General features: G+C 33.8%; 13 protein-coding genes and 1 non-coding gene across 14 annotated transcripts; 5 read left to right on the forward strand and 9 right to left on the reverse strand.

Moving 5' to 3' along the window:
• Positions 1-9: 9 nt before the first annotated feature.
• On the forward strand, positions 10-2319 carry HYPBUDRAFT_11050 (RNA-binding GTPase; the record flags this gene model as incomplete). Its single annotated transcript, XM_020218771.1, has 2 exons — positions 10-407; positions 651-2319. The coding sequence occupies 2 exons, from the start codon at positions 10-12 to the stop codon at positions 2251-2253; spliced, it is 2001 nt and encodes a 666-aa protein (XP_020076960.1). The 3' UTR covers positions 2254-2319.
• Positions 2320-2406: 87 nt separating this feature from the next.
• On the forward strand, positions 2407-4017 carry HYPBUDRAFT_137758 (uncharacterized protein; the record flags this gene model as incomplete). Its single annotated transcript, XM_020219642.1, has 1 exon — positions 2407-4017. Exon 1 carries the CDS (start codon positions 2434-2436, stop codon positions 4015-4017), a length of 1584 nt encoding a protein of 527 aa, XP_020076961.1. The 5' UTR covers positions 2407-2433.
• Positions 4018-4066: 49 nt separating this feature from the next.
• HYPBUDRAFT_107647 (translation machinery-associated protein 20) lies at positions 4067-4606 on the reverse strand (the record flags this gene model as incomplete). The annotated part of the gene is made up of 1 exon (XM_020218571.1): positions 4067-4606. The coding sequence occupies one exon, from the start codon at positions 4604-4606 to the stop codon at positions 4067-4069; it is 540 nt and encodes a 179-aa protein (XP_020076962.1).
• A 719-nt stretch (positions 4607-5325) lies between these two features.
• MPH1 (3'-5' DNA helicase) lies at positions 5326-8382 on the reverse strand (the record flags this gene model as incomplete). Its single annotated transcript, XM_020219643.1, has 1 exon — positions 5326-8382. The coding sequence occupies one exon, from the start codon at positions 8380-8382 to the stop codon at positions 5398-5400; it is 2985 nt and encodes a 994-aa protein (XP_020076963.1). The 3' UTR covers positions 5326-5397.
• Positions 8383-10031: 1649 nt separating this feature from the next.
• Positions 10032-10711, reverse strand: HYPBUDRAFT_152631 (uncharacterized protein; the record flags this gene model as incomplete). Its single annotated transcript, XM_020221119.1, has 1 exon — positions 10032-10711. A coding segment is annotated over exon 1 (419 nt), but the record flags the coding sequence as incomplete, so codon positions are not given.
• A 203-nt stretch (positions 10712-10914) lies between these two features.
• HYPBUDRAFT_137768 (uncharacterized protein) lies at positions 10915-12998 on the forward strand. Its single transcript, XM_020219644.1, has one exon. It carries the CDS (start codon positions 11129-11131, stop codon positions 12833-12835), a length of 1707 nt encoding a protein of 568 aa, XP_020076965.1. The 5' UTR covers positions 10915-11128; the 3' UTR covers positions 12836-12998.
• Positions 12999-15761: 2763 nt separating this feature from the next.
• HYPBUDRAFT_152633 (uncharacterized protein) lies at positions 15762-16911 on the reverse strand (the record flags this gene model as incomplete). The annotated part of the gene is made up of 1 exon (XM_020221120.1): positions 15762-16911. A coding segment is annotated over one exon (1121 nt), but the record flags the coding sequence as incomplete, so codon positions are not given.
• A 244-nt stretch (positions 16912-17155) lies between these two features.
• On the forward strand, positions 17156-17581 carry HYPBUDRAFT_152634 (uncharacterized protein; the record flags this gene model as incomplete). The annotated part of the gene is made up of 1 exon (XM_020221121.1): positions 17156-17581. The coding sequence occupies exon 1, from the start codon at positions 17411-17413 to the stop codon at positions 17576-17578; it is 168 nt and encodes a 55-aa protein (XP_020076967.1). The 5' UTR covers positions 17156-17410.
• A 152-nt stretch (positions 17582-17733) lies between these two features.
• Positions 17734-19248, forward strand: DBP5 (ATP-dependent RNA helicase; the record flags this gene model as incomplete). The annotated part of the gene is made up of 1 exon (XM_020222219.1): positions 17734-19248. One exon carries the CDS (start codon positions 17734-17736, stop codon positions 19246-19248), a length of 1515 nt encoding a protein of 504 aa, XP_020076968.1.
• Positions 19249-19388: 140 nt separating this feature from the next.
• On the reverse strand, positions 19389-20590 carry HYPBUDRAFT_137779 (mitochondrial 37S ribosomal protein mS43; the record flags this gene model as incomplete). Its single annotated transcript, XM_020219645.1, has 2 exons — positions 19663-20590; positions 19389-19611 (listed from the first exon to the last, which is right to left on the reverse strand). Exons 1-2 carry the CDS (start codon positions 20466-20468, stop codon positions 19389-19391), a joined length of 1029 nt encoding a protein of 342 aa, XP_020076969.1. The 5' UTR covers positions 20469-20590.
• Positions 20591-21254: 664 nt separating this feature from the next.
• On the reverse strand, positions 21255-24159 carry HYPBUDRAFT_122901 (uncharacterized protein; the record flags this gene model as incomplete). The annotated part of the gene is made up of 3 exons (XM_020219297.1): positions 23775-24159; positions 22133-22455; positions 21255-22087 (listed from the first exon to the last, which is right to left on the reverse strand). Coding segments are annotated over exons 1-3 (1458 nt in total), but the record flags the coding sequence as incomplete, so codon positions are not given.
• A 107-nt stretch (positions 24160-24266) lies between these two features.
• Positions 24267-26118, reverse strand: HYPBUDRAFT_200010 (uncharacterized protein). Its single transcript, XM_020223002.1, has one exon. The coding sequence runs from the start codon at positions 25810-25812 to the stop codon at positions 24424-24426; it is 1389 nt and encodes a 462-aa protein (XP_020076971.1). The 5' UTR covers positions 25813-26118; the 3' UTR covers positions 24267-24423.
• A 160-nt stretch (positions 26119-26278) lies between these two features.
• HYPBUDRAFT_107765 (uncharacterized protein) lies at positions 26279-26528 on the reverse strand (the record flags this gene model as incomplete). Its single annotated transcript, XM_020218582.1, has 2 exons — positions 26279-26412; positions 26495-26528. 2 exons carry the CDS (start codon positions 26526-26528, stop codon positions 26279-26281), a joined length of 168 nt encoding a protein of 55 aa, XP_020076972.1.
• Positions 26529-26775: 247 nt separating this feature from the next.
• Positions 26776-26867, reverse strand: HYPBUDRAFT_t94. The gene has a single exon. It is a non-coding gene; the product is annotated as a tRNA-Tyr (tRNA).
• Between the last annotated feature and the right edge of the window lie 1065 nt (positions 26868-27932).

Consider the following 27932-nt stretch of genomic DNA (forward strand, 5'->3'; position numbering starts at 1 on the left):
GTATTCACTATGATTATTTGTGTTTGTTGTGCTCCCTTGAAAGCTGGCATAAAATCTCTGATTCAAACCGGCCCAATAAAACAAACTGCAGACTATCTCAAGAATTTGGCTCCTGAATCTTACAGGACCAAATTTAAAACAATGCTAATCCATCACTTGATTGGTGGGTCAAATGAGACCAACAGCAAAAATTTCAATCTTCCCAGAGTCACCACACCTTTGCTAGGTGACCAATTCAGCAACATGGAGCTCGGAGCCCTGTCAGATGAGCCAAACGAGTCAGATGATTCCGATGATTTGGAAAGCGATATAGAACCCGAAGACGAATTTGAAAGAGAAAATGGGTTCATTGGGTATGGTGTTCCATCAAAGATTAAGGCTTCTACAGCAGACTTTGGCATTAAAAAGTTCGATTTTCGCCAAGTACAGCCAAAAAAATACCCTTCAACTATTAGAAATAACGTCTGAACAGTAAATAACTTCCATAGATATAGCCTTTCTTCAATCAATTGCCCCAAAATTTGAAAATGATTGCAATTTCCTGCACTGTAGTCATCGCTTCGCCTAACAAAACAAAAAAAAAAAGGTAAAAAAAAAAAAGACATCGCAGCTCTTCTCATAAATTTTTTTTTTTCTATAAATTTTCATAGACATTATCTTCTTGTTATTATAGCCAGAGTAAGAACTATAGCAATGAGAGTCAAGAAGCCCACTTCCAAGAGAACCACTACCCGTATGAGGGAAGGGATCAAGAAGAAAGCCGCAGCTCAAAACAGAAAGAATAAGAAGTTAGCTAAGAAGGACGTAACTTGGAAGTCAAGACATAAGAAGGATCCAGGTATTCCAGCCAGTTTCCCATACAAGGATAAAATTATCAGCGAATTAGAAGAGAATAGAAGAATAGAAAAGGAAAGAAAAGAACAGCAAAGGATAGAAAAACAACGTGAAAGAGAAGAGGCCCTTGCTAGAGGAGAAGATGTTGAAGACGAAATGGAAGCTGAAGAAGATGAAGGAAATGGATTGACAGCTTTATTGGAATCTGCTCAGCAAGCCGCCAAGGCATATGAAGGAGATGATGCAGAAGATGAGGATGATGCAATGGTGGATTCTGATGAAGATGTCGAATATGATATAAGTGACGTTGAAGATGATGAAGCTAATGAAGCAACCATTGAATTAGAAAAATCTCGTAAAGCATATGATAAGATTTTTAAGACTGTTGTTGAGCATGCAGATGTTATATTATATGTATTGGATGCTAGAGACCCTGAAGCAACTAGATCAAAGAAAGTTGAAGAAGCTGTTTTACAAAATCCTGGTAAAAGATTAATTTTAGTTTTAAACAAAGTTGATTTAATTCCAACTAATGCATTAAACCAATGGCTCAATTTTTTGAAATCTTCTTTCCCAACTGTTCCAGTTAAAGCATCACCCGGAGCATCTGGATCAACTTCATTCAATAAAAATTTAACTTCATCCATGACTGCTAATTCTTTATTACAAGCATTGAAAAGTTACGCAGCCAAATCTAATTTAAAGAGAAGTATCATCGTTGGGGTGATTGGTTATCCTAACGTGGGTAAATCATCAATTATTAATGCATTAACTAATAGACATGGTCAAAACTCAAAAGCTTGCCCAGTTGGTAATCAAGCTGGTGTAACTACTTCAATGAGAGAAGTTAAAATTGATGGTAAATTGAAAATCATCGATTCTCCAGGTATAGTTTTCCCAGATGAAATAATGAATTCAAAGAAAACTTCAAAAACCAACCAAGAAGCTAAATTAGCTTTATTATCAGCAATTCCTCCAAAACAAATTCTCGATCCAATACCTGCTGTCAATTTACTTTTAAGAAAGTTTTCGAAAGACAATGAAATGGCTGACGGGTTGAAAAATTATTACCAATTACCTCCATTACCTTCATCAAATTTCGAAGAATTTAGTAAGCAATTTTTAATTCATATCGCAAGATCAAAAGGTAGATTAGGTAAAGGTGGTGTACCTAACTTAAATTCTGCTGCCGTTTCTGTTTTGAATGACTGGAGAGATGGTAGAATCCTCGGTTGGACTTTACCAAGAGCTTCTAAAAAAGCAGATCTTGATGCTGATATCGATCTTGAAGCTCCAAAAAGCGCTTTAAGAGGTGAAAAAGAACCTCCAAAAGTCGAACAAACTACAGTTGTTTCTACTTGGGCCAAGGAATTCGATTTGGATGGTTTATTAGGTGATAACTTCGGTCTTGGTGCCTAATTTTTTTGTCTAGTTCTTCTATTGTAAATTATATATAAATTATATACATTAATGAAAAATTTCGCTGTATTACGCGTAGAGTCATCACCAAAAAAAAAAAAAAAAAAAGGTTGATAAAAAAAAGCACTCTAAAGACCTGATTGATCTTCTTCTACTTATGAATAATTAGTATCGAGGGCTATGTTTAAGGAATATGACAGGATATCTACTACGGATAATGAACTAGCCACCATTAAATACATCGGGAAATTACCAGAGTCTATTTGGGGCCCAGATGTTATAGCATTAGGATTAGAATGGGATGAAGCAGAAAGAGGGAAGAATAGTGGATCAATTGAAGGTGTTTCATACTTTAAGACTGATATTGAAGGTGCTGGATCATTTCTCAAATCAACCAATAAGAAAATCGTCAAGGAAAGATACGATTTTATTGAATCACTTATAAGACAGTATGCAAATGAAGAAAATGAAACTATTCTTAATAAATCAATTGTATTTGGAACTAAAATCGCAGAAAGCTATGGATTTCATAAATTGAACTCGATCCAATCAGACTTTAAGAATTTACCTTCTATTTCATTGGAAAGGAAAAATATTTATAAAAGCTTTAACAATATTGAAAATTCAAAGTCGATCCTTGCTAATCTCGTAAATGTTACTAATTTAGATTTAAGTTTTAATCTTTTCAATGATTTAAATGAGGTATGGGGGATCATTGATCACTTACCTAATCTCGAAAGTCTAAATCTTAATGGTAATCGATTTTTCAATCGTGAATCAACTCCTACAACAATCCATCCAAAGATCAAACGTTTAAAGTTGGCATCAACTAACATAAAGACAGATCAGGTTACGAAACTAGTTCTACCGAAGTTTGTGGGCTTGAGAGATTTATCTTTAGCAGGTAACCAGTTTAATGATGCAGATTTGGTAGATTTTACCACACCTCATTTAAGTTTAGAAGATATTGATTTATCGTACAACAAGATGACCAGAATTCCCGAGTTTCTTGAATCATGTATAAATGTTCATTCAATCAATTTAGCTCACAATCAAATCAAAGATGTACAATTGGAAACAAATCTTGAAAAAATTTACCATTTAGATATACGACATAATGAAATCCAAGATTGGACAACAATTGATAAACTTTCACAAGTATTGCCCAACTTGAAACTGCTTAGAATCAATGGGAATCCAATTTTCAAGGATTTATCCATTGAGGAAATGTTAATTAACCTAGTAGGTAGGTTTGAATGTCAACTGTATAAGGATAAAAGCAATACCCGATTGTGTAAGATCAATGGAAGCTTTCTTAATGAAGACGAAATACAAAACTTTGAGTTGTATTTTATATCAAAAGTTAAACTGGGAGTATACCGGTTCAATATGAGAAGTGAAAGATGGAATCGATTAATGACCAAGTATAAGATGGCACCTAAGCCAGAGCTAAAACCTCAAACTATAATCAAAAATCAATTATCTTTCAAAAAAATAAGGCTAGTGGTTCACTTGAACGAAGATACGAAGATAAACCGAGTTTTTTTAATTGATAATACCGTACTAAGATTGAAAGGAATTATTTCCAAACATCTTCGAAAATCGATATTGAAAATTAATATTTTTTACTTCATTAATGAATTCGAAGAATCCAAAGAGTTAAAGATCAAACAATATTTAGACGATGATTTAGCTCTCTTAGATAGTTTTGGGTTTTATCAACAGCAAAATTTATACGTTTCACTAAAAGAAATAACAGTGTGATTAAAACATATATATATATATATAGATAGAAAATACAACTACGTAACAATCATTCATTAAAGTGCCATAAACCATCACCCAAGTAATGCAATAATTCAATACCAATACCTTTATTTTTTGATTTAATTTCTGCGGTACTCATAGTTAATTTACCAATGGCCAAAGCATGTTCTTTACCTTCGGCATATATAGTAACAATGGTTTCTTTATCTAAGTTTTCTTCTGGTAATTTGGCACCTGCAGAAGTCAAACCAGGACACATGATATTAGCACCTGATAAAACGAATTTAATAGCACCTCTGTCAACTTGAACTCTTGGGAAACAATCTGGATATTTATGAACGATTTTTAAAGCAGGAATAAGCTCGTCGAAATGTTGGAATAATACAACTTCTTCATCAACTGAATATAATTGAATTTTATCTTCACATTTAATCAAAATCACTTGTGATTTCTTCGGTATGATATTATCAATTGCTGATTCTAAATCCTCAAATTGTGAAACAAATTTTGATTTCAATCCTCTTTGAACCGATGATTTGATATTAGAACGTGAATGAACGTCGTCTTTAGTGAATTTTTTAAACATCTCTTAACCTCTGGCTTCTACAAAGACACTGTTCCAATCTTTTCATAAATTTTTCACCAATCATCACCAACTTCCAACTCGCTTTTCTCATTCCAACTTCGGAATTGGGTCTTGCTAAAAATTTTCATTTTTGTTCTTTGCACTAAATAAATACAACTACATCCAATACATCCAATACAGTAATACAAGTTGTAAAGATTTATAATTACAATGCCACCATCCAGACCATAGGACCTTGGTGTCATCGCACTCAAAGGAAATCTTTAAAGTTGTTCTTGCCCCTTACGAGTTGGTCTTTAAAAGACTCAACTGTATCCAGCTCAAGACTTAATCATGACATCATTAAATCGAGCGAGGCAGAAGGCGTTGGATTTCTGCTTTCTCAATCCCAAGCTAGTATTGTCCTCATCTACTACTTGTGATAAAGAAATGGAAATGAAACCTTCAAAGAAGTGAATCATCTCGTCATCAGAAATAGAAAAAGACAAAGTAAAAAGAAAAAGCTCTCCAAAAATTCCCTTAACAATCATGATACAAAGACCATATCATCAAGGAGCTGTCAGGTTATAGTTTTCAACCAGCAAAAACATGATCTCGGACGAATCCTCACTGATACACGTAATGCCCCTGCATAAAGATGAAGAGCTAAAAGGTTCTGAGTTGGAATTTGGAGGATTCTCAGCTCTTTAAATACTTTTTTTTTTGTTGAAGTTCCTGGTGCGGGTAACTTATTCTAATGATGCAAAAAACGTATATATCGATATAGACGTGAATTTATATACAAGGAGAGTCTAGGGGGAATCAGGAACAACCAAGTGTTGCAAGGCCTTTGAGGAGGACTCTTGTGACGGAGGTTTGCCATTTGTATACAGACGAACGACTTTTTGGGCTGTGGCCGGATCAAGTGAGTTTATGAAGTGCAAGCATTTGATGAGTTTTGTCGATATACGACTGTGATTAGTGTTTGAAGAGGGTGCAAAGTCTATTGGGTCAAGGAAAGAGGACTTGTCCGAAGATTTCAAGTTGACAAAGTACGAGGTATATAGCTCGAACTTGTCAGACTCATTTAGAAAGCCTTCATTGTGTCCAAAGGTGTTTTTGTAAGGCGAATCAACGGTGGAGTTGGCCAGTATGCTTGGACTAGGCGTTGACTTTTTATAGGTTTCAGCAACAGATAATAGCTCGTGGTCCAAGCCATCATTAAATTCGTCGTCCAAGTCGTCGCTGCGGTTGTCATCCTCATTATTGGATGGTGGATTTTGCTTAAAGTCTGATAAAATTTGTTGTAGTTGTTCATCAGTTTTATCCTTTTGCTTTTTCAATTGGTCAATTATGCTGGGGACCGTTCTTCTTTTGGGACCCAAAGTCTTCACCGTTTTGCGTTCATTTGGTTGTGCAGGGTCATCATCCTTATACTCTAAAAGAGAAGTGATTGGTTTTTGAATTTTTAGTGGGGGGCGTCTTGTACCTAGAGACTTTCGTTTTTGCGGTGAACTAATATCAGGACTAGGGTTAGGAAGAATGGTTTTGCTTGGAGTGTCGTCGTCGCTGTCAAGATTTATAGAGTTTTCGAATTCCAGAGATTGAGTCTTCTGTCTTTTTGAATCAGAAGATGTGATGGATCTTACTCTTTGGCTTGCTTCTTCATCGGAGTCTACCAAATCGTCTAGTAAATCTCGTTCCCGCAGTGCTTCTCTTTCTTTCCATTCTTGTTCTCTTTTCCGTTTTTCAGCTATTGAAACGCTATCACCTTTCCTTTTAATCATATTTGTAACGGTGGTAAATCCGGTTTCGACATTATCAGGCATATTAAATTTTTTTTCTTGTTTTTTCAGTTTCTTATTTGATTTCAGTTGTTTATTATTCATATAGTTTAATGCTATTTTGATGATTTCATCTTCATCGTCTTCTAATTTTAATTCGATATTTTCCGGAGGTATTTCAATAAATTTTTTTTCAACAATTGGTTCATAATTTTTAGGTATTATTCTATTTTGTTCAAATAGATCTATTAAATTATTACCCATGATATGTTGTTGGATATATTCATAACCTTCCATGGCTTTATTAAATTTTGATTCTTCATTACTTGAAAATAATAATAAGACTTTACCATCTCTTTTACGACCAGTTCTACCCATTCTTTGAATATTTTTAATTGGAGAAGAGGTTGAATCATAGCAAACGATTAAATCCACTTCACCTATATCCAAACCTTCTTCACCAATTGAAGTGGCAACTAAAATATTATATGAGTTATTTTTAAAATCTTTAATCAATTTTTTCTGAATTTTTTGATTCATACCTTTCAATTGGGCATCTTCTGAACTGGATCTAATTGAAGGAGTTTTAGCTTTTGGTTGGGCAATTGGTTTTTTCCTACCTTTATTTAAGAATTTCACTTCATCGAATTTTTCCCGTTCTTTAGCTTGACCAATAAAGATGTGAGGTTTCAAAAGAGAAGACCTTAAATTTTCAATTGACTGAACAATTTCTAAAGCTGATTCTCTGAATTCCGTGAAGACGATAACTTTTGAATCGTTCGAAGGATTTTCACTAGCGAAAACTTTCAAGTTTTCAATCAAAACTTCCAATTTAGGATGACTAATAAAACTATTATCATTAATTAAAGATTCTGACAAGTTTAATAACTCAGTGATTTTCTCGTGCTTATAGAAGGAAGCAGCGGTATGATTTGTTGATTTTTTATTATCATATTTGGTAATGAACTCATTATGTTTTTCAGTGAAATAGGTGTAAAAAGATTTTATACCGTAGATATTTAATCTTCTTAAACATTGACCAACCACGGTTAGAAGTTGTAATAGGAAATAATTGGACCATTTTAAGCCTTCTGGGATAGTCGGATTTTTAATAATTCTTTGAGAAGATTCCATTGCTTGGAAAGCATTAATTTTTTTTGGATCAGTGATATCATAAATCTTTCGTTCATTACAAGTGGTCAAAACTGGTAGGATAGCTTCTGATAATAAATCGATACAATGTAAGATATGATTATTTGGATGAACGGTAATTCTTTCGATTTTTTTCCGTTTAATATATTTTATGATATCGATTGAATTTTCAGTTCTAACTTCAATTTTAGATATATGTAAATTATTAATAATTTCTTGGACACCTTCAATATTAGTAGCGGGAGTTGCGGTTAAAGCCAAAACTCTATAAGAAGAGTTAAATCTATTAATGAATTGACAAACGTTATTATAAGCATAATTACCTTTTGCCCTATGAGCTTCATCAATAACCAACAAGACAATTTTTTTAGGATCACAACTACCATTAGCTAAATCATTTTCAACAACTTGAGGAGTTGTGAAAAAGACTGATTTATCATTCCAAATTTTCAGTCTTAAATTTTTAGATTTATCTAATAGAATAGCAACTTTCGAAGATGAAATTCCAGTTATACTACAACAAGCTTTAATTTGTTGAGCTACTAAAGGTTTTGTTGGAGCCATAAAGATCAATTTTGAATCAGGAAACCATCTTAAGAAATTTAAAATCACAGTACTGGCAATGAAAGTTTTACCTAACCCAGTTGGTAAAGTAACCAATAAGTTATTATAAAAAGCCTTTTTAACGATATTGAATTGATAATCTCTAATTTCAAAATTAGTTGGATAGATATAGGTTAATAGTTGATTATAATCAATGAAATGATGAGTCAAAGGATTTTTGGGTTTATCTACTTCAACGTAGTCCTTTTTCAATAGGTTACCGATTTCATCATCATCACTAAAGTCATCATCACTCATTATTAGTGATTAATGAGTAGTTTCTCTGAAAAATTAAAATGCTCATCAAAACATCAACAAAATACAACAAGTTTATCAAGTACAACAAGTACAACAAGTACAACAAGTACAAGTGCAACCAAGGCATGGATCCATATAACACGCTAGTCAAGTCGGTTAAACGAATGAACCAGCCAATGAACAGTCTATTGAAAACCCACAACGAGTTTCTACTACAAAACGTTTCGATAATAAACAATCTCCAGAGTATGAATGAGTTTAATAACAAATTGAAAAAGTAGTCTACGTTTTCAATGTATCTAAACAAAGAGAACTTATTGAGAATTTTGGATTCGTTTTATCAGCTTATCAGATTCTATCTCACAAAGACTCATCTTTTGTCAGTGGTGGAAATAACTTGAAGTTGTATAAAGATCATTTATTGATATTCTTGGGTCAATTATCACAATCTTCTTCGAATATCGAGAAGAGTTTTAAATGTGAAGTTATTCAACAATTAATCAAATTAACTTTATTGCATGGATTATTGAATAACCAAGACTATTCCAGCTCAAGTGGATACGCTTTATACCTGTATAGTAACTTAACTAATTGCATTAACTTAATAACTTCTGTAATCCATGCTCCAATGATGCATTCAACTAATTGGATTCTGTATATCATTAAGCAATTGTTTGTTAACAATCCAATTTAACTCAATCATTATAACGATAACAACTTCAGCCAATTAATCCGTATATTATGAAATCATGCCGACATGCTATAAGAACGAATCAATTAGTAAATTGGCTCATGGTATTACCCCTTGAGTGATTGGCTCATGGTATTACAGCTTGAGCCAAAGCATCCAATAGTCTATGCCAATGCAACTACCGGAATACAAGTTTGTATGTTATACAATAAGCCAAATTCATAAACTGCTACAACCACCGTATGTTATTCCAAGTACAGCCAATTAGTCCGTACAATATTACAGTATTTATGCTACAATTGGTCCATATCATAACAATGAGCATCGGGTTGTATGTTCTTACAACTGCAGCCAATCAATCAGTACAATAATAGAGCCAATTGGTCTCATGCTATTACAATTAGGTCCATGGGACAACTACAGCCGATTGGTGGAAGGACAATCTGAAATAAGCCCTAGCCGTATATTTTCATGTGGTATCCATGTTCCATCAGCTAGTAAACAATCAGATTGGACCAGGAAACAGCTGACGAGTTAGAAGAATTCAGCTATACAATACAATTACAATCCAATTACAAATCAAGTATTCAACCCAATTCCAGTTGGCCCATTCGTAAAGCGAGCCCAATTGGGACGGCGGCGGGTTTCGGGTTTGCGCTCGGAGTTGCCTTTAGACGTCAGACCAACGCATGCTTCCAAACGCCGGGCAGTGCGCCGTGCACCCGTGCATCGGAGCACCTCCTCTTCTCAGCGCAAGCAATCACAAGATCCTTCTACAAGCACAAGCTAATCCTAAAGACGAATGGAATATATTAATAAAGCTCTTAGTAGAGACCCAATGAAATAAATGCAGAATTATAAACAACTTTTATCTAAAAAATCGTAGTCGAAGTGAATACCATTAATAATTTCTCGTGAACTAATAATGTAGTTAAAGCGAACTTTTTTCTCCCGTTTATTAGGTAATTTTAGTAATTTTGATATTTTTTTTGATGTAATTTTAGGTGGGGTGGTTTGTTTAGGTAAGATCTTGAGTGAGCTGGGTAAATCGTCATCTAGAGAACTATAAGGTTCATCATCTAAACTCAAGTTACTTTCGTCACTTGAATATTCATCATCATCAATTTCATCATTTGAAATTTGATTGAAAGAATAATTTGGTCCATATAACCAAGTTATATCTTCTTCTTTATGCCAATTTATTAGTAACGGATCGACCGACGGTAAATTTCGGATGCTCTTATACATTCTTCTCCAGCAAATATTCTCTAATCGTTTACTTATAGTACTTGGAATGATTAGTGAAATATCGTCATTGGAATTCTTATTATCTTTCCAGCACCGATGAAGTTGATCAATCTCAATTTGCCCCGTCATATAGTCTATATTATGCTGAAAAGACCGGTGGCTGGGTATGTAGAAGTCATCTTTTATCATGTTTAGTCAGTAATTGAAAATTGAGTTGATAATTTAATTCCATACCTAGATACACATATATATATATATCCGCTAATATATTTATAGATGCATATGCATAGAGTGCGGGCATTCTCCCGGGGACATCAGTGCCTCGGGTTTATGGACACCCTTTTAGTAAAGGCGTTCGGATCCGTCGTGTTTCACAGACGTAATTTTCACGTATACGTAAGTCCCGTTAAACTTGTGGAATGATCATGAAATGAAGTCTAATGATTGATGGTTGTATACATGATTGTATACCTGATTGTTAGTCATGATTGTTGGTGATGTAGGGACTTGTTGTAGTGATTAAAATTAAGGTGAATGACTAAATAATAGTAATTAATCTTCCCCGTCAAGGCTTCGCAATGCTATTGTGTGAAGGAAATGCCTGTCCAATTGGGTAAGTCCTTTTAATGGATACGTTGGAATAGGGTTTAAAGAAATTGAACAACTGAAATTTGATGCCTGAAACACCCAGCCATCCGTACCGCAGGTCATGTGACGCGTCACGTGAATAACAAAAATAATTTTTTTTTTTTTTCACTTCTTTTGGTCTTTCATCTTTTCATTTCCACAGTTTTGACCCCACAGACAATGTCGGTGCATAATGAAAGATCAGAGTCTCCGGACACCATGTCGTACCAGGACCAGATCTCCAATATCAGCAACTCAAACATCGACTATAAGACGTTTTCCAAACACTTGCCCAACCAAAATGATAACCTTAAATTACCCGGAGGTGATATAACCAGAGACTTATACCAGCAACTTGATTCTCCTCCAATTAGAAGAACACGGAGTTCGTCATTCAGCACGTACCTCAGTCACTCGAGAAGAGAGTCCACTGCTTCGGATATCAACATCCCAGGAGGGTTCAGAAGAGAATTCTTGATTAATAAATCAGTGCAACAGAATCAAAAACCACCGAATTTTTTAACTAATAACTTTATTGAATTTTTAAGCATATACGGACACTTTGCCGGGGAAGATTTTTCCGATGATGAAAATTATGAATTTGAAGAAGTATTCGACGAAGAAAGCCCTCTTTTAAGAAATCATAACCAACCACAACAGACCCCACCAACGGCATCAACTTTGAAAACCTTCTTTTTGGTTTTCAAAAGTCTTGTTGGTTCAGGAGTGTTATTTTTACCGAGAGCGTTTTTAAATGGAGGGTTACTTTTTTCAATAATTACCTTGATTAGTTTTGGGTTTTTAACCTTTTTATGTTATTTAACTTTAATCAAATCAAAAAGAATCCTTGGATTTAACTCCTTTGGTGAATTGGGGTTTAACACTTATGGTAAACCTTTGAAAATTTGTATTTTAATTTCAATTCTTATTTCCCAAATTGGGTTTGTTGCCACTTATATCTTATTCACCGCTTCAAATATAACTAGTTTTTTATCAAACTTATTCAATTATAATATTAATACTGCAAACGTTGTTTTACTTCAGTGTTTTTTATTGATCCCCCTTGTTCTAATAAGAAATTTAACTAAATTGTCTTTAACTTCATTAATCAGTTCCATATTCATCTTAATTGGTTTAATCATCATTTTCTATTTCTCCGGACTACAATTACTTGAAAATGGTTTGGGTCCCAACATTGTTAATTTCAATTCAAAATCCTGGTCAATGCTTATTGGGGTCGCAGTAACCTCATTCGAAGGTATTGGTCTAATACTACCAATTGAATCTTCAATGGCCAACCCTGAGAAATTCCCCTTTGTATTGCTGATTAGTATGCTATTCATCACTTCTTTATTCGTGGCTATTGGTGTCATTGGTTATACTGCATTTGGGGAAAACGTTAAATCAATCATCATTTTAAACTTACCCCAATCAAACTTTTCAGTTCAATCAATTTTAATTCTTTATTCTCTAGCAGTTTTCTTAACGGCCCCTCTTCAATTATTCCCAGCCATTAAAATAGGTGAATCAATCCTCTTCAATAATTCAAAAACTGAAAATAATGGTAAACTTTATCATAATTCAGGTAAGTACAACCCCAAAGTTAAATGGTTGAAAAATATCTTTAGATCAATTGTCGTTATACTTATTTGTACCATTGCTTACTTGAATTCAAATAACATCGATAAATTTGTCAGTTTAAATGGTTGTTTTGCTTGTATCCCCCTAGTTTACATTTATCCTCCTTTGATTCATCTAAAAACTTATAAAGTGAAAGCCCAAAATGACTTACAAGGTAAGCTCTTCAAAGTATTTGACTACATCCTCATCCTAGTAGGTATCCTAGCAGTGGTTTATACCACTTATCAAATTCTATTCAATAACTAAATATTCGCATCATTGATTCCCGTATACTTCTTGCCCCTTCTGTGATCTCCGATTCCTTCTTACATCGTTGATTCGCTCATTTTGATTCTCATTCTGAATCTCATTGTTCTTTTTACGTTCTCTTACATTTCTAGTGCTTTATCAATAACTATGACTAACATCGTTAGATAAACGGCTTTCGTTTGTAGATAAACTCGCAAAGCAGAAAAAATCACCTACTGAAAAAAAAAAAAATCACCTACTGAAGTAAAAAAAAGTCTTCTTTAGCCGTTTTATATAGAACCCTACTTTCATTCTTGAATACCAATAAACTTCTCTCTTGGACACATGCTGGTACCACACAAGAAGCAGAAGACATCCATTAGTTCTACTTTAAACGAAAATAAGCCAGTAAATGGCCCCGAGGTAAAGTCCGAACCAAGTTTTCCTTTATCATTTCCAATAACTAATCAACAAATCTCGATTCAACAATTAACCAATCAAGACAGTGAACCAGTTAACCAATTGACCAGTGAAAATGAATCACCACCTCCGAAAACTATAAGAAATCTAAGTTGTCAAAGATGTAGAGTTCGGAAAGTTAGATGCGATGGTAAACACCCTTGTTATTCATGTCAAAAAATTGGTGCTGACTGCGTTAGAATTACTAATGATATGAGAAAGAAAAGACCTCCTGCTAACTACGTAACTAGCTTAGAGAAGAAGATCAATAACCTAACTCAATTTTTTGAGAATTTTAAAAAAATTCCTTCGGTGGAAGAAAAATCAAAGTATTTAGATGAAAATGATATTGAAAGTTTCCTTTCAAAAGAAGATACTAGTGAAAGTTTTAATTTCAAAGTTAACTCATCTTCTAAATCAAATCACTCTCAGGATCATGTTGCTGATACAAATATTAAACCATTTTATGGCCCAACTAGTGTTTATGATACTGGTTTGGCTGAGAAAAAACCTACATCATTCAATAAACGTAAAAGTGAATCTTCTATTAATAATTTGAATAAAGATCCAGATATTCTACATTGTGTTAAATTATTTTTCAAATGGCAGTACCCTGATCATAATATGTTCATATTTCGTGAATCGTTTTTAACCGATTTTTTAGATCCAAAACCGAATAGTCAATATTGTTCAAGAGTTTTGGTTTTAAGTATCTGTGCATTAGGATCAAGAATGTCCGATAGTGATGCAATTTATAATAGATCAATTCACTTTTATAATGAGGCAAGAAGTTCACTATTATCAAAATTAGATCATCCTTCAATTCCTTCATTACAAAGTTTCTTATTGTTAGCATTCTATGATATTTGTAATGGTTCAAACTCCTCTGGTTGGATGTTATCTGGTAATGCAATGAGAATGGGATTTGATTTGGGTTTTCAATTAAATCCTCAAGTTTGGTTTTTAAAAGATCAGCATCAATCAAATCCTTTAGATATGGCTATAAGAAGCAGAATCTATTGGGGGTCTTATATGGCAGATCATTTTATTAGTTTGGTTTTAGGAAGACCTTCATTATTAAAAATGTCTGATGCTTCAATCCCGGAAACAAATAATTTACCCGATTTAGAATGGATAGATGAATTTAGATTTATTGGTCCTAATGAAGCTAGAAACAAAGATGGTTTCAGAAATTCAAATATCTCAGATCCTTTGAAAAGCGTTATAAATTTAATAAACATATCTGATAATATATTGAATGATATTTTCACTAAAACCGAAAACGATCACATTGATGAAAATCACAATATTGAAGATTTGAATTTAACTTCAAGGTTGGAAAAATTAATCAGTTATAATTCTCAAATTAGAAGTTGGAAGAAAAATTTACCAAAGGATTTGAATTGGGATCGTGAAAAATTAAAATTTATGGGTGATAATCCAACTCTTTCTTGTGTCAAATATTATTATTATATTTTGGTATTATGTTTAAATAGACCCTTTGTGGGTATAAAGAGAGACTTTGAACATAACAAACATTCGTCTCCCAGTTATATCTGTAATGAAACTATTGAAGACTTATTAGTGGCTTTAGAGAGATTTAAAAATGTTCATGGTTTAAGAAGAGCTTCTGTTTTCATTGTTTATTGTTGTATCTTATCAATATCAGTTATTTTATTAACTAATTCAAGTCCTGACTTAAGTTTACAGAATAAGGAAAGATTAGAATTTTTTTTGGATATCTTGAATGGTTGTTCAAGAACTTGGAAATTAGCAGAAAAATCTTATAACTTAATTAGGTTAAAATTACAAAATAGTTATGATTCTGAAGTTAATTTAAATATCAATGGTAAGATCATTAAAAAGAAAGAAAAAACCCCCAAAAAAATCACTAAACCCAGAAAGCCTTCCTTATCAAAAGTTAATAAAGTTAAAAGTCAAATTCAACCTAATATTAATAACCTTACTTTACCAGATCCAATAAATGATCATAATTTCTTACCCAGTCCATCAAATCCACTTACAAATGATCCGAGTAGTAATGTATCTACCTCTCCTCTCAATGATCCAACGTCAATAACAAATCAAGATTATAATAGAATATCAAATGAACAAGCATCTGCTTCAACAGACAGCCCAGGCCAATCTATTGCTAGTAATGGTAGCCAGGTGGATAATAAAGATATTACCGAGACTAATACCGAATTGCTATTTGATGATAATTTAGAGTTCTTTGGTGGTCCACCGGTGTTGATGACATCTGATTTATTTAACGAGGATTGGGGATCTTTGTTTCCTGATTATAATTTCAATTCTAAAAATTAATTTTCAAAAATTAATTCATGTATTTTATCTCTATATAATAAAGAAAAATACTTAATAATGAATATACGCCATATACGTCACATATGAATGACTACTATAAGAGAATTAATTCATGTATTTTATCTCTATATAATAAAGAAAAATACTTAATAATGAATATACGCCAGATACGCCACATATGAATGACTACTATAAGAACTTACCTGCTGCGGGTATACCATAATTTCTGGATCTCAAAAGCCAAATGACAAAATTTGGCAAGGACCAACCCCAAGCAACACCAACACCACCTTTCCTTGAAATGGGTACAATCTCAATTGGTGCATGAGATTTAACCGGAGTTATAATGACGTTTTTTTTGAATACATTTTTTTGAATATATTTTTTCAAAACCGGCAAATGATAATACAATATATCAACAGCATTACCACTACTTTTATCCGCAACATCACCAATAGCAAGAACGTTCTCATATTTCTCCAATGCAAGAAACTCATTGGTTTTCACATAACCTTTTGCATTTTTAAAACGATCAGGAATAAACTCTGTATTCGGGATATTTGCAGTTGCAGTAATCACTTCATCAAAAATTTTGGAAGTATCGTTGTTGAAAATAACTTTTTGCTTCCCATCGGATAAGGTTTCAATACCAGTATAGTAGATGTTAGGAATAATGTTAACATTAAGTTCTTCCAATTGACTTTTAGCTTCTCTGGATACTCTTTCCCCCAAATGTTGAAGAATTCCTGAACCACAATAAAGATGAATTTTTTTATCGGGATAAGCAGAAGCAATTTCACCGGCAGTTTCGACCCCAGTTGCACCACCGCCAATCACTGCAACGTTTGTAGCGGACTTGATTGATTTGGATAGTCTCAAGACTTCACGAAGAGTATTCTCGTGACTATCATTTAATTTAAAAGCCTTGTTGCTGTAACGACAACCACTAGCCAATACCAAATAGTCATAAGATAATAAATCAGTCACATCATCGTTTGACTTGGAATATTTAACGGTTTTTAAATCAAAATCAGCTTCCTTCACCGTAGCATAAATAAATTCAAATTCATTTATCCCAGCATGCTTCCTCAAAGACTTTTCAACGTCAAAAGTAATTTTCTCATTTAACAAATCAGGCTCGACCAAATATCGAGGGGTAGCAATATTGTAATAACTATGAGTTGAAGCCGATACCAAAGTTAACTTGATGGGTGTTTTTGCAGCCTCCGCTTCAGCAAAAATTGCCCTAGCAGAATTGATACCGGCATAAGAGCCTCCAACAACAACAAAGTGAGTTAATCCAGTCATGCTCATTCAAAAGCAGTATCTACTCAAAAACATTCAATCTTATACTTTCCACTAGCTCCTTTTATGTATTTATATAGTTTGCAGCCGTAGCCATAAAATTTTTCGGAAGTTAAAAAAATAGTTAACTTCCGACAGCTGTCTTAAAGCCGCCCGGGTATACCGTTTTATAAACATCACCGAAAAAGAGAGCCAGAATCGAATGCTGTAATTAATATTTACCCTTCTCGATTACAAATTTGAACGAGACTAGCAGCTCCACTACAGAAACAGATCAAGATACGATTGAAACGATTGACTGGCCCAATATCGAAATTCAACTTTGCTCCTCCCGTGTCGGAGCCCGGAAGTTACCAAAATGCCATTTCTCCATAAATTAAACCTTTCAACAGCCAGTACCCGTGACCGTATTAGGAGACGCTTCACCAATTCCACTGAAGATTAAACATAATCGAATTGTCACAAAGGGCACGGCTACCGTGGATTCATTTTAGATGCAAAAAAATGCTAATGCTTGCACAGATACCTTCGCGGATACCTGCGCAGAACTTTGAGGACCATTACATGGAAAAAGCACTTGAACTAAACAAAAACACCAAGCCCAAGTCCGTTACCTTTCGAGCTTATGTCGTTTGTAGGGTTTATGTTGAAATTTTCACTTCTGGCTATTAAAATCAGTCACGTGATGGAATATATATATATATATATATCAATACCTGCATATAGCCACATACTAGGAAAAAAAAAGTTCAAAGAAATTCCAAAACATGTTGAAAAGTTTGGGTTGAACGGTCTGACCAACTAAATCATTACCAAACAAACTGAATATGTCTGCTCCCGAGAAAAGAGTTGATACAGATGCTTCTGAGCTTCTCAAGTCATTATCTATAAACAAAGATGACTCGAAGATAGAGGAATCTGGATCAAAGAAGGAAGCAACAGAAGAACCAAAGAAGGAGGAAGTCAAGGAAGAACCAAAGAAAGAAGTCAAGGAAGAACCAAAGAAAGAAGTCAAGGAAGAAGCCAAAGAAGAAGCCAAAAAAGAGTCTAAGGAAGACGAGTCAAAGGAAAAAGAAGAGGAATCAAACTTGATTAAATCTTCTTATGAAGTCAAGGTTAAATTAGCTGATTTACAAGCTGATCCAAACTCTCCTTTATACTCAGTTAACTCTTTCAAAGAGTTAGGATTAAAGCCTGAATTATTAGATGGTCTTTACGCCATGAAGTTTAATAGACCTTCTAAGATTCAAGAAAAAGCATTACCTTTATTATTATCCAATCCTGCTAGAAATATGATTGGTCAATCTCAATCTGGTACTGGTAAAACCGCTGCCTTTTCATTGACTATGTTATCAAGAGTCGATGAAACGCTTGATGCAGTTCAGGCAGTTTGTCTTGCTCCAGCAAGAGAATTGGCCAGACAAACTTTAGACGTTGTTCAAACTATGGGTAAATTTACTAAAATAACAAGTCAATTAATTGTTCCAAATTCGACTGAAAAAGGTCAAGAAGTTACTTCTCAAATCTTAGTTGGTACTCCAGGTACTTTATTAGATTTACAGAGAAAAAAAAAAGTTGATTTAAGCAAACTTAAAGTTTTCGTTTTAGATGAAGCGGATAATATGTTAGATGCTCAAAACTTAGGTGATCAATGTTTAAGAGTTAAAAGGGCATTACCAAAAGATTGTCAATTAGTTTTATTTTCAGCTACTTTCCCAGACAGAGTTCGTGCTTATGCTGAAAAATTTGTCCCTAATGCCAATTCTTTAGAATTAAAACAAGAAGAATTAAATGTTGATGGTATTAAACAATTATATATGGATTGTGATTCTGTAAATCATAAATTCGAAGTTTTATGTGAATTATATAGTTTATTAACTATTGGTTCTTCCATTATTTTTGTTAAAACTAAAGATACGGCTAATAAATTATATGGTAGAATGAAACAAGAAGGTCATACAGTTAGTGTTTTACATGGTGGTTTGGAAACTACTGCTAGAGATAAATTAATTGATGATTTCCGTGAAGGTAGATCAAAAGTTTTAATCACCACTAACGTTTTAGCTAGAGGTATTGATATTGCTTCGGTTTCAATGGTTGTGAATTATGATTTACCAGTTGATGAAAGTAATAAACCAGACCCTTCAACATACTTGCATAGAATTGGTAGAACTGGTAGATTTGGTAGATTAGGTGTTTCAATTTCTTTTGTCCATGATAAAAAATCATACCAAGATTTAATGGCAATTAGAAAATACTTTGGTGATATTGAAATGACTAAAGTCCCTACTGATGATTGGGATGAAGTTGAAAAAATTGTTAAGAAAGTTATTAAGAGTTAAATCTAATTTTTTTTCTTCCAACCTTTCCAATATTTGTATAATTGTATAGTTAATATATTTACATTTTAGTTCTATAATATGAATCTAATTACAATAAAATTTTATTAAATGAAGTCTATATACAGTGGAAAAAAGTTTGATTATAATTGAACAGTAGCTTTAAACTTGGAAGGTAATCTTTGAGCTACAACATTCCAATCAATAGCATCCCAAACGTTATCTAAATATTGTTGTTTACCAAAGACACCATAATCTATTAAATAATTTCTACTAGAAGCATCGATTGCTAAAATTGGTAATAATTTACGTTTTGAAAATGAGTTTAAAGCTTCAGCTTCTTCAACAGTACCCAAAATTAAATTACTTGGAATTGATGATTTTGATTCAAACGAAGCATTTAATTCGTTATTAAACTCTTCAATATTTTCAGAATCAATTTCACCATTTTCTTCTTTAATTTTTTGCCTTTCTTCATGTTTCTTTTTCAAAGCTGCTAACTTATACTTCTTTTCTTCTTTCAATTTAGTGATTTGACCAGATCTCAATGCATCATCCACAATACCTGCGTTATAGGTATTCATAACAGCTAATTCATCATATTCTTGGTTTGGACTGGAGTCAGTATCACGTCTAACGGCTCTAGCAACCAACCAGGTTAAGCCATCACCCTTAATAGCTTTAGCAGAATTTAAAAATAAAGTCTTAAACTCTTCGATAGATCCGAATGATTCATCAATCCAATTTCTCAATTCTGGACTTAATGGTTCATTATTAATTTTTTCATAAGCATTTGGTGTTCTCAATAAGTCATTTGGATGACATTTTCTAATCTTATTTGAGCTAGTTGATTCATCTAAGGGCTTTAAACTTTCTAATGTGAATTGTAAATTATGTAATAACGAAGCGTATGAATAAACACCATATAATTCAGGCTTATTAAAAGTCAAAGTAATCAAAGCGTTCAAGTCAGCTGGTGGATCATTAATACCATTTTCTTCTAATAGTTGGTTTAAGCCATCGGTCAATTGTTGTCCTCTTTTAAACCATAATTCATTTATGGCTTTATTGGTGTAAACTCCATGGAAATCTTCCTTACTGTATCTTAAACTATCTAAATGAGGAATGGAAGGTAAATTGTATGAAGCATAACGGTTGGCCGAAAGAAGAGGACTCAAGGTCTTTTTCACAACCCTGCTATTACCGCTAACTAGTCTGTACATAGTTCCCAAGCTTTGAAACAAGTAAAGTGAACAAAAGTAGCTTTTGATATTTGAAAAATTTGGTTGATTTAGTCCATTGCATTTTTTTTTTCGGTCGCTGGAAAACAGTACACACACACGACCTTTTCTTAACTACTTTTAACAGCTATTCGATCGTCTTACAAGTCTAAAGGGTATACAAAGTCTTAGTTGAATGTTAATAAGCAATCAAGAAGGAAGAACAAAAAATAAAAATAAAAGGAATAAGTGATATAAGTAGCATACAAAGTGCTGACAAAGCAGAGTAGTGAATATTAAACAAAAAAAAAGCTTGAAAGCTGTAATTGGAATTGGTAGCCTAATAGATTTTATAACAAGCAAGAAATAATTAACATTATATTAAATGCACATCTATCAGTATCAAACAAGGAGACCTAATAAAACGATTAATGATAAAGTTGAAACCAATTTATCAGAGATGAATAAAACAAACACGAAAGAATTGAGGAATGGCCGGAAAGGTTAAAATAAAAACACCAATAAAGGGGCTATCAAATGGAAGAACTGAAGAAAATAGAAAATCAAGACAAGTGATTTGAAGTGGTATTGTAGATTATATATTTTTAATAACACAAATTCTCGAAAGCACACGGACAGGGATATTTAGGTGAATGGAGAAATAACAAAAAGGAAGACGTCACACGTTAATAAGGTTGAAGGTATTTTTAGTTTTTTTTTTCATTTTTAATTTTTTTTTTTTTTTATTTGATTCTTAATGATAATTTACATCGTTTATCCTCTTTTACCTCCAACTTTCAAACTCTTGACTCTTTTTAATAAAGAATTACCTCCATTATTACCGACGACCGGATCATCACCAAAGCTAGCTCTACCATATTCGGCATCAGGAGAAGTTGATAAAGCAGAGTTAGTATCACCAGAATTTCTTCTTGAGCTATGTTCACTTGCACTATTTTTACGTAATCTTTGAACCAAGGATTTCTTACGTCCTAAACCACCGGCGTTTCCACCATTACCAACGGAGAGGAAATCTTCATTTTGAACTCTTGGAGCTGGAGCACCATCAAGGAAAGTCGAAGATCCTAATCCAGCAGTAGTAGAACCGTGGATTGGTTCTGAATTAACATTAGGATCAAAATTAATTACTGAAGGATTTTGTTTAGGAGTGTATAAAGTAGTTGAAGGATCAGCACTTGCTTTATTTGTTTTAATCAAGGGACTAGCATCAGTACCATCAATTGCATCATTAATTGGATGAGAACTTGAAGGAGGAGTAACCACCTTCTTTTTAACTGACCCAGTTCTACCAACAATTTGATTATGATCATTATCATCATAATTACCAAAAGCCAAGTTCATTCTTTCATCATCATTAACATTTGGAGCCAAACCTTTTATAGAATTATTTGGACCATCAGCTGGGAAAGCCATAACAGGGGCTTGTTTTTGATTTTTGTTACGATGAGGAGTACAAGCATCAAATGGACCATCATGATGGAACCCGCCACCGAAAAAGGCAGTAACGTCTAATTTATCAATGGTATCCAAATTTTTAGCCTTTACCGGTTCAGGTTTCTTCCTAGAAGGAGATCTGTTTTTGGAAGATCTATGACGTCTTTCTCTATCACGATCTCTATCATCACGATCTCTGCGTCTTTCATCACTGGATCTATGAGAACGATGTGGTCTTGAAGAGTCAGAATGAGAACGATGAGGTTTAGAGGAGTTATAACGAGAGGACGACGACGACGAAGATTTTTCTCTGGGATAGTCGCTTTTAATCTTCTCAGGTCCAGCGGCTTCTTCATAAGAAGGAGGAGGAATTGATGATGAAGAGGAATTTTCTGGTTTTGGAGGACGAGCTGGGGGAGTTGCCGAAGATTGGTTATAAGCTCTTGATACTGGAGGAGGAGGAGGATCGCGACGATGAACATAAGAGTTAGGTTCATTTAACGCAGCAGCGAATGGATTATTTGAAGACATTTTTCTATAACAAGTAGTTAGTATAGGGGCGGTACTAAGAAAAAAAATCAAGTGATTGAGCGAAAGAAAGAGAAGTAGACAGCAGAGTAGATAATAAAGTAGACGGGGAAGGAGGAGGTTGGTGAAGAGATTATTGAATAAAGCAGTAACGAAATTTGGCGTTAAGGCAAGGACTGACAAAAAAGTGATCGTTTGTTTCAACTATGGATGTGGTTTAATTGTCTTTTGTGTTGACAAAACAGCAGCAGGCAAAAAAGTGCAAAAGTGCAGAAACGACAGGCAAACAAAAAAAAAATAAAATAAAATAAAATAAAAAAGAACAAAGTAAAAAGACCCAATGTCAGGAAAGCGTATGGGGCAAGTTTGCGATAAAACTGAATGATACCACTAATTTCAGTGAAATGGACAACCAAACAGGATCAGAGCAAAAAAAAGTCCAAGAGGAAAAGTTAGATAAGAAAGCCAAATAAGAAAGCCAAATAAGAAAGCCAAATAAGAAAGCCAAAAGAGAAGTTAATCAGGAATGATAGATAAGTCACACGAAATGAATCTTGAACTTGATAGGTTTGGCAAAGGAGGACGAAAAAAAAAACGGAAACAATTAGTGGTGTAGCAATTGTATGGGGACCCAGTAGAAACAGGAAAAATTAGATAGAAACCTCCGAGTATCGCGTAGACAAAGAAAAAAAAAAAAGAGAAAAAAAGAGAAAAAGAAAAAGAAAAAGAAAAAGAATCACCAGGTAAGAGGCGAGGCAAGCGGAAAGGGAGTACAGCCTATAACAAGCAAGGCCAACGTCTAGCCAAAAACCCAAAACAAAAGACGGTGTTTAACGGTGGTGGAGATTGTGGGAATGCCAATGTCGATGCCAATGCCAGCCCACTCAGCCCTATCAGATAAAACGATAAACTGTTTGTGTTCATCGACGATGGGATGAGCCATCTAGTTCGCCAGAAGTAATAGAGAGAACAATGTTGAGAAAAAGCACAGAAAGTCATTATGCAGGAGTCAACACAACCCACTAACAAAACGAAAAAAAAATAGACCCCCACTTAATTTCTGTTAACGACGCGCTGCTGAAAAAGACATTTCGTGGTGTTTGGGTGCCGATGATGTGTAATATCGATGTGATGTGATGTGTAACAATTACCCTGACATGATGGGTAATACTGATGGGTATCAGTCATCGATAACACATCAATCAACAACACATCAATCAACAACCAATATTCAATCACTCACCATTCAATCACTCACCATTCAATCACTCACCATTCAATCACTCACCGTTCAATCACAAATCACTTAATCAAAAATATACATACCGATCACTGTAGTTAACACTAGAGTCACTTCCTGCACGAATTGGTTTTGGAGGAAATTCTGGTTTTTTATAATCATGATTAGAATCGATTTCATCATCACTCATATCAATCAAAACTTTATTACGTTCTACCCAATCTTCAAAAGCCTGGGAGTTAGTCAGCACATTCAGAGAGCCCGAATGATTTCTGACATTACCTGGTCTGACAGGGGGTAGGTTATTGGCTTGTTGCATATGTCTGAAGGGATTATTAGAGGATAATCGTCTTGCAGAATCAAAAGAATGATTTGGTTGATGATACATCTCTCTTTTTTTTTTTTTTCTTTCTTCTGTCACTTAATAATCGACAGGAACGATGATATAAATTAAACGAGCGTGAATGTAGTATACGTTTCAAAGATGAGGTTAAACGAATAAACCCTAATGGTGATGTGTTGTAAGAAGAAGAAGAAGAAGAAAGTGACAAAGAGAAAAAAAAAAAGTGATAGTTAACCGCCAGTCAAAAAAGTATTAGTCGAAAAATAGGCTTTGTTTTTGTTATTGTTTTTCTATTGATCCCATATAAAATTTGTCTGGCACGAAAGCCGTGCACCACTCAATATCTCTACAAACTAGATAGGATAAAGTCTATTAAAGTATACACCGAAGAATTAAAAGGAGCTCCAAGTCCAGTCATTGGGAACCTGTCCAATAGAAGAGTGTCTTCTGTCTATGTCTGGTTTTGGAGAAAGTTGTTTTTGTTGTTTTTGCAGTTGCAGTTGTTGTTCTTCTTGTTGTTGTTGCAAAAATTTTTTCAAGTATGGATTTTCAATAAAGTAGATGGAAGATATTTCATTTAAAGCATTTAAATGATTTAGAAGAAGGGAATAATTACCACCACAATCTTTACAAATTTTACAAAATTTGAATCGATTATATTCTTCATTTTTAATCAATTTAAAAATTGGTATAACCAATCTAGCCATTGAATCCATCATAACCCCACTAATATAATCATCATCTTGATCAGAAGGAGGATCAAGCACCGATTTATATAAACAATCATTACAGAAAATATAACCACAGAACCTACAATGGTGTCTTCTTTTCCTCTGAGGATGGAAAAAATTATTGAAAGTACCCAAACATTTCATGCAATGATTGGTGAATGAATTAGGTTTCCAATGTTGGTGAGTGGGTTCGATTAGCTCGCAAGAACTGGTGGTGATTGTAGACGTTTCCAAAGAACTACCGATTCTGGGAAGGGGGAATGCTTTAATCTTCATACCAGTGGGGGAATCCAAATCTTCATTTGAAGAAGGAGAAGGAGTTAAGCAATCGTCATTTGAAATGGTGGGTCTTAAAACCGCAGGAATAATTAAAGGTTTTTTCAATTCATAAACTTGTTTTAAATTAGATCCATTTAAATCAATATAGTGTCTTTGATTAGGTTGAATTCGATTTTTAATTCGATTTCCTTCTCGTTCTTGACTAGTAACGTTATTATTTAAATTCTCTAATGCTTTTAATAATTCTTGTTGGGTTTGAGCAACTTCTGACCCTACTTCTGAAGCCCTTGGTTCAATAACCTTATTTCGTTCATAAATATAATTATCAGTGGTATAACTTAATATATCATCACTAACACTGTTTTTAGAACAAGTACTAAATCTGCGGGTTGGCTGGGATAAATCAAATTTGGCCGGTAAATAAACTTTATCTTCTTTTGGTGAATTACTAATACTAGTTGCGGTGGTCTCAGTAGAATTTAAACTATCCTTACCAAGACTACTTCTTTTATCATAACTATTTCTCTTATCATAACTAGTCAAACTGATTTGTGACATCCTTGGTGCTCTGATTTGTTCATCATAGTCAACATTATGAGAGAAATTCTTTTTCCCTATATTATTGCCAGTGGTGGAGAGCCCGTTGGTTAGGGATGTAGACTTGGAATTATTGGGAATTATATCCGAAATGGCACTATGCGAACTACTCGGACACTGTTTTATTGGTCTCTTACTAAACAGAAATGGCGGTAATGAATCCATCTTATCCATAATAAAACGAATAAAAAAATAAGTGAAAAAGAAGTAAATTAATAAGATATATATGAAATAACCAAATGAAATAACAGCAGATCAAACAATAAACATCTTTCATTGTCTTTTTAACAGTAATTAAATTATTTTCTTATTGCTTATCCTATTATTTCCTTACTAAAGGGATATATTAATTTAAATTCCAAGGAGATAAGCTACATATAATTAACCAATAATACATATCTTTATTCTAATCCTGTCAAGTCCTGCCCATTACTACTGTTTATGGATAACCAACGGGCTAGATTTATACAGGCGTAAGCTTTGTCTCCTGATTATGTAATTGATAACAAAAAATTAATTAATAGAAAGACCAGTACACCCGCCTTCTGCTACAGAAACAATAAAATAAACTAACATAAAATTAATCTAATAAAATCAAACATTAATACAATTGTAGAATAGGTGTGATATAGTAGCAGTTCTAAGATTTGAGAACAACGTAAAGCGCATGTAAGATGGCCGGGAACCAGATGAATATACATAAAACGATATTAATCCATAATGGTGTAGTAGCACCTTCTCTCATGAAAACCGCCAATGGGGGTAATAAAAGCGCTGGTTTTTCTTGTTAGTATATTGACTTATTTGTTGGCCCGCTCACATATACACATATGACCTGCCTATACATATAACATACCAAGAATGATGGCAACGATTTTTTCAGAATCCATTTTGATACTAGTCTGACGATGAGAAGTGAAAAGTAAAGTGGAAGCTTTTTCGAATGAAGCCCATTTTGTTTGAGATTTTGAATATTCCGTTTTCCCCTAAACAAAAACAAGATATTTGTAGTGCAGTTTCGGTCATGCGCACAGTTTTCCCTCATTGCCTATAGTGTTTTTCGTAATTTTGATAGGGAAAAAGAACAGAGGAGGCAAAAAAAGGAGTTAACCCGGAAATTGGGCTATGTGAAAAAAATCTCCCGGGGGTGAGTCGAACACCCGATCTCAAGATTACTTTGAGGAGAACCCATTACAGTCTCGCGCCTTAGCCAGCTTGGCCACCGGGAGGCGATATTGTCATTCTCAACACCTAGATATACGTGCGTGTGAGTATTTCAAAGGGGAGAGAAAATCAATAGCCAAAAAAGGGCTTTTAAGAAAAAGTTTTCTTGACTAAACATAGTCTTTCCCACTCTAGGTATATATTAGTAAATAGTGATTAAATATATATTCTTATATGTAAAAAAAAAGAAAAAATTCTTATATGTTAAAAAAAAAAAAAAGCATCGAGATATAGAGACATTCAACAGTTCAAGAGATGATTCATCATTTGTGAGAGTACATTAATGCATGTGAGTAGTTTGGGAAGATTTGATTGTGTTGAAGAAAATGTGCTTTTGTTTTCATTATTCACCTAGTTATCTGAGCCTTTTCCTTATATATATTGATTAATTCAAGCAAACATTTCTCTACAAATGAACACTCGTTTGCATATAGACGCATAACCAAATAGAAGAATCCCGTCTCCGACTCTCTCTAATAATGTATGATAGTCAGTGGAAGCTCTTATTTCCACACTAAGTAATAAAGAAATTCAGTTTTCTTTTTAAAGCCCAAAATAATATTTTTATTGCAGCAAAATTGTTAACCAAAGCGGATTTCTTATTAGTTTGAATCATCGTAATATCGATATTGATCATAATAGTAAACCAAATGCAAGTTTGATTATTTACAATTCTGTAAAACCATGAGGCGTGTGTGGTTTTGGTATTCCTAATTTACTTGCACATAGCTTGATACGAATGAACAATCACCCGATTTTGTATTTGAAACGAAACGATCACTTTATTGTCTTATATTACTGAGTACTTTGTACATTAGCAGGGACCTTCAATGTACTCTGGCAAAACTGCACCAAGTGAAATTGGGAACCTCATCGCGCGGTTTTACTCTCAATGCGTTTTGCTGCGAAAATCATCATCCACAAAAAAATTTCTCTCACATCATTCAAACGAAGCATCTTTAGTAAGTTTTATTAGCAAAAAAAGAAGAGTCTACAGCACGATGGTTTCCATTATGGTCTCCCACTAACGTACTCAGCATCGCTCTCAGCAGCTTAATAATTATTGATCG

Source organism: Hyphopichia burtonii (assembly GCF_001661395.1).
Source record: "Hyphopichia burtonii NRRL Y-1933 unplaced genomic scaffold HYPBUscaffold_3, whole genome shotgun sequence".
NCBI lineage: Eukaryota > Fungi > Ascomycota > Pichiomycetes > Serinales > Debaryomycetaceae > Hyphopichia > Hyphopichia burtonii.